At 47.2% G+C, this 2,918-nt stretch overlaps 1 protein-coding gene across 1 annotated transcript; it reads left to right on the top strand.

Moving 5' to 3' along the window:
• The first annotated feature begins 332 nt into the window (after nucleotides 1-332).
• Nucleotides 333-1,851, top strand: LOC120919590 (E3 ubiquitin-protein ligase TRIM41-like). Its single transcript, XM_040331804.1, has one exon. It carries the CDS (start codon nucleotides 613-615, stop codon nucleotides 1,849-1,851), a length of 1,239 nt encoding a protein of 412 aa, XP_040187738.1. The 5' UTR covers nucleotides 333-612.
• The last annotated feature ends 1,067 nt before the right edge of the window (nucleotides 1,852-2,918 follow it).

Below are 2,918 nucleotides of genomic sequence, written 5' to 3'. Positions count from 1 at the left end.
GGGGAAGAGCCTTGAGCCCCACACCTCAGGCATTCCTGAAACTTGCACCTTGTGTGATATGCAGATCTGAGCCTGTGATATGCAGATCTGAGCTCTGGCCACACCTGCCACTTTGGCAATGTAAATGTTAGTACCTGGACCTATTCTCTGAGGTAGAAAAAAGCCCTGATTGTATTAGCATTCTCCCTGCGGGTGGGACGGCACATGACCAGGAAGTCCAACTATCTCTGACTGCAGAGTGGAAAGCTGGATCATTATTGGAAGCAACTGAAGTTGAAGACTCAACCCTGCGGAGCCTCTGAGCAAAGAAACAGAAGAAGACACTGAATGACCCGGAGTGGGGAGACCATTGTTTGACACAAAGGAAATTATCATCTGGGGACTTGCAGACATGTTGACAACCTTGGAGTGTTAAATCCATCAAGAGCTGCTACACAGCCAGATCAGATCTGCAAACGTCTTCAAACATTTGAGACCCCGGAGTGTGTGCATGGACTGGTTCATTGAAAGCTGATCTGGACAAGTGAAGTACCGGCGACTCTTCTCGTATATTCTTCTACGCATCAGAAGTATAACAAACTTCTAGTTTATTTTCTCTTCCCATTGGCTACAATGGCAACTGCTGATCTGAGAGAGGACCTGAGCTGTCCCATCTGCCTGGACATTTATACCGATCCGGTATCGTTGGGATGTGGGCACCACTTCTGCCGTGTCTGTATTGACCGCGTGCTGGTCACTCAGGATGCGTTTGGACTTTATATCTGTCCGGAGTGCAGAGTGAAGTTCCAGGAGCGACCTGTACTGTCTAGCGCTAGATTTCTACGTAACATAGTGGAGAAGTTCCTAATTTCTCAGCCCGTTCAGGAAGATACCGGGGTCTATTGTACTTACTGCGTGGACTCCCATGTACCGGCTTTAAAATCCTGCCAGCTCTGTGAAAGTTGCCTGTGTGACAAACATCTGAGGGTCCACACCAAGTCACCACTACACGTCTTATCCGATCTCACTAACCCCTTGGGGGACAGAAAATGCCTCCTCCATAAAAAGATCGTGGAGTATTACTGCCCCAGGGAAAGGGTTTGCATCTGTGTTCACTGTAAGAATTTTGGACTGCACAGAGGACATCCGGTGGAGAAGTTGAGTGAGGCCATTGAGAAGAAGAGAGAGAAGTTGAGGAAAGATCTGGAGATGTTGACCTCAAATAAAGCTTGGGCTGAGAAACAAGTCCGGAGTCTGGAGGAACATAAAAAAGACTCAGAGGAAAAAGCAGTCGGTGTAACGGAGAGAGTCAGCGCCCTGTTAAATGATGCCATGAGAAGGTTGGCAGAACTTGCCCAGAGAGCCCCAAGTGGAATCTCCAGGCAACAGGAGAATATTTCACTGTCTGTGTCGGAGCTGATCCAAAAGCGGAAGATGCAGAAGCACAGGATGTCCAGAAGGATAAGTGACATTGAGGAATTGCGTAACACCGCCGACCCGATGACCATCCTGGAGGACCAGAACTCGGATGGAGAGGACATCTATGATACCGAGCAGGAGGATACCATGGCCGCAATAATTCTGAGCGAAGGTGATTTTCGTGAGGATCTCGTGACAGACAAAATACACAAATTATTTGACTGCATGAAAGATATTGATGCCTGTATCTGGCGACCAGGAGTTTTACTTGATGAAGAAACAGCTGCTAATAATTTATATTGTCCAGAAACTTCCAAAAGATTTAAAATCAATCTCAGAGAAATTGAAAATTTTCTGCAGGGTGGCGGTCCTGGGATGGAAGGACGAGTCATTCCACTGGATGGAGAGTTGGGTTTTGTGATCCCAGTAGGTGCGGTTATGTTACCCCAGTAAGGGCAACAAATCGTTTATTGGGAATATAATAATATACAGTGGAACCTTGGATTCCGAGCATAATCTGTTCCAGGAGAATGCTCGTATTCCAAAGTACTCGCATATCAAAGCGAGTTTCCCCATAGAAGTCAATGGAAACGAAAATAATTTGTTCCGCATTGACTTCAATGGCATACAATACTGCATATGGCCAGAGGTGATGGGGGGGCGCCGGAGAGCCTTGGAAACACACAGAAAGGCTGACCTCAGCAGACCTCGGAAACTGACTATTTCTGAGTCTTTTTGTGCATTTCCAAACGGCGCTGATCAGCTCCGAATGGCGCCCGCGCCCCCCCCCCACCTCAGGCCAAAGCGGTACTGCACACCGCTGTGGCTTTGAATCTTGCTTGTTTTGCGAGAAAACACTCGCAAACCGAGTCAGGATTTTTTAAAATACAGCGCCCGTATTGCAAAACGCTCGTTAACCTCGTTACTCGCAATCCGAGGTTCCACTGTACATAAACGTAAACGTATACAATTTCTTCGCAAGCCTACCAGCCATAAATTCAGAATCTGTCGGGATTATGAGGCCGGGCAGATCTCTTTTTATGAGTTGTGTGACCCAATCAGACACCTCCAAACTTTTACCACCCCTCCATCTTGTGATCTGTGTTTGGCATGGATTGATGACAATTACCTACTAGGACTATAATTTGCTGTATGTTTCATTTTGTGCAATCAGCAGCAGCTTTATCACTTGTCGCACAAATGTCATAGTTTATGGTTTGGCAGATGCTTGAACCCCAAAGCTGGCCATAGATGGCGTGATTATTTTTCCCTGCAACCACAGGTTGCAGGAAAAAAAAAATCACTTGATTTCCCCATCAACGCAGTCAATGTTGGTGGTGGAATCCCTCTCATGGAGCGATTTTGTTTGACCAGCAGGGGGGGGTGCGGGGAGTCATCTCTGGCCGGAGACTACACAATGATTATTGCTAGCGGCTGTAGCCACTGGCAATAAGCTGATCGATTGGGTACACTCAGCCTGTCCATGGGTACACTCATCCTGTCTATAGATGGTTCGGAAC

Source organism: Rana temporaria, chromosome 12 (assembly GCF_905171775.1).
Source record: "Rana temporaria chromosome 12, aRanTem1.1, whole genome shotgun sequence".
In the NCBI taxonomy this organism is placed as follows: domain Eukaryota; kingdom Metazoa; phylum Chordata; class Amphibia; order Anura; family Ranidae; genus Rana; species Rana temporaria.
The sequence above is the reverse complement of the archived record's forward strand: the minus strand, read 5'-3'. Positions and strand labels throughout refer to the sequence as shown.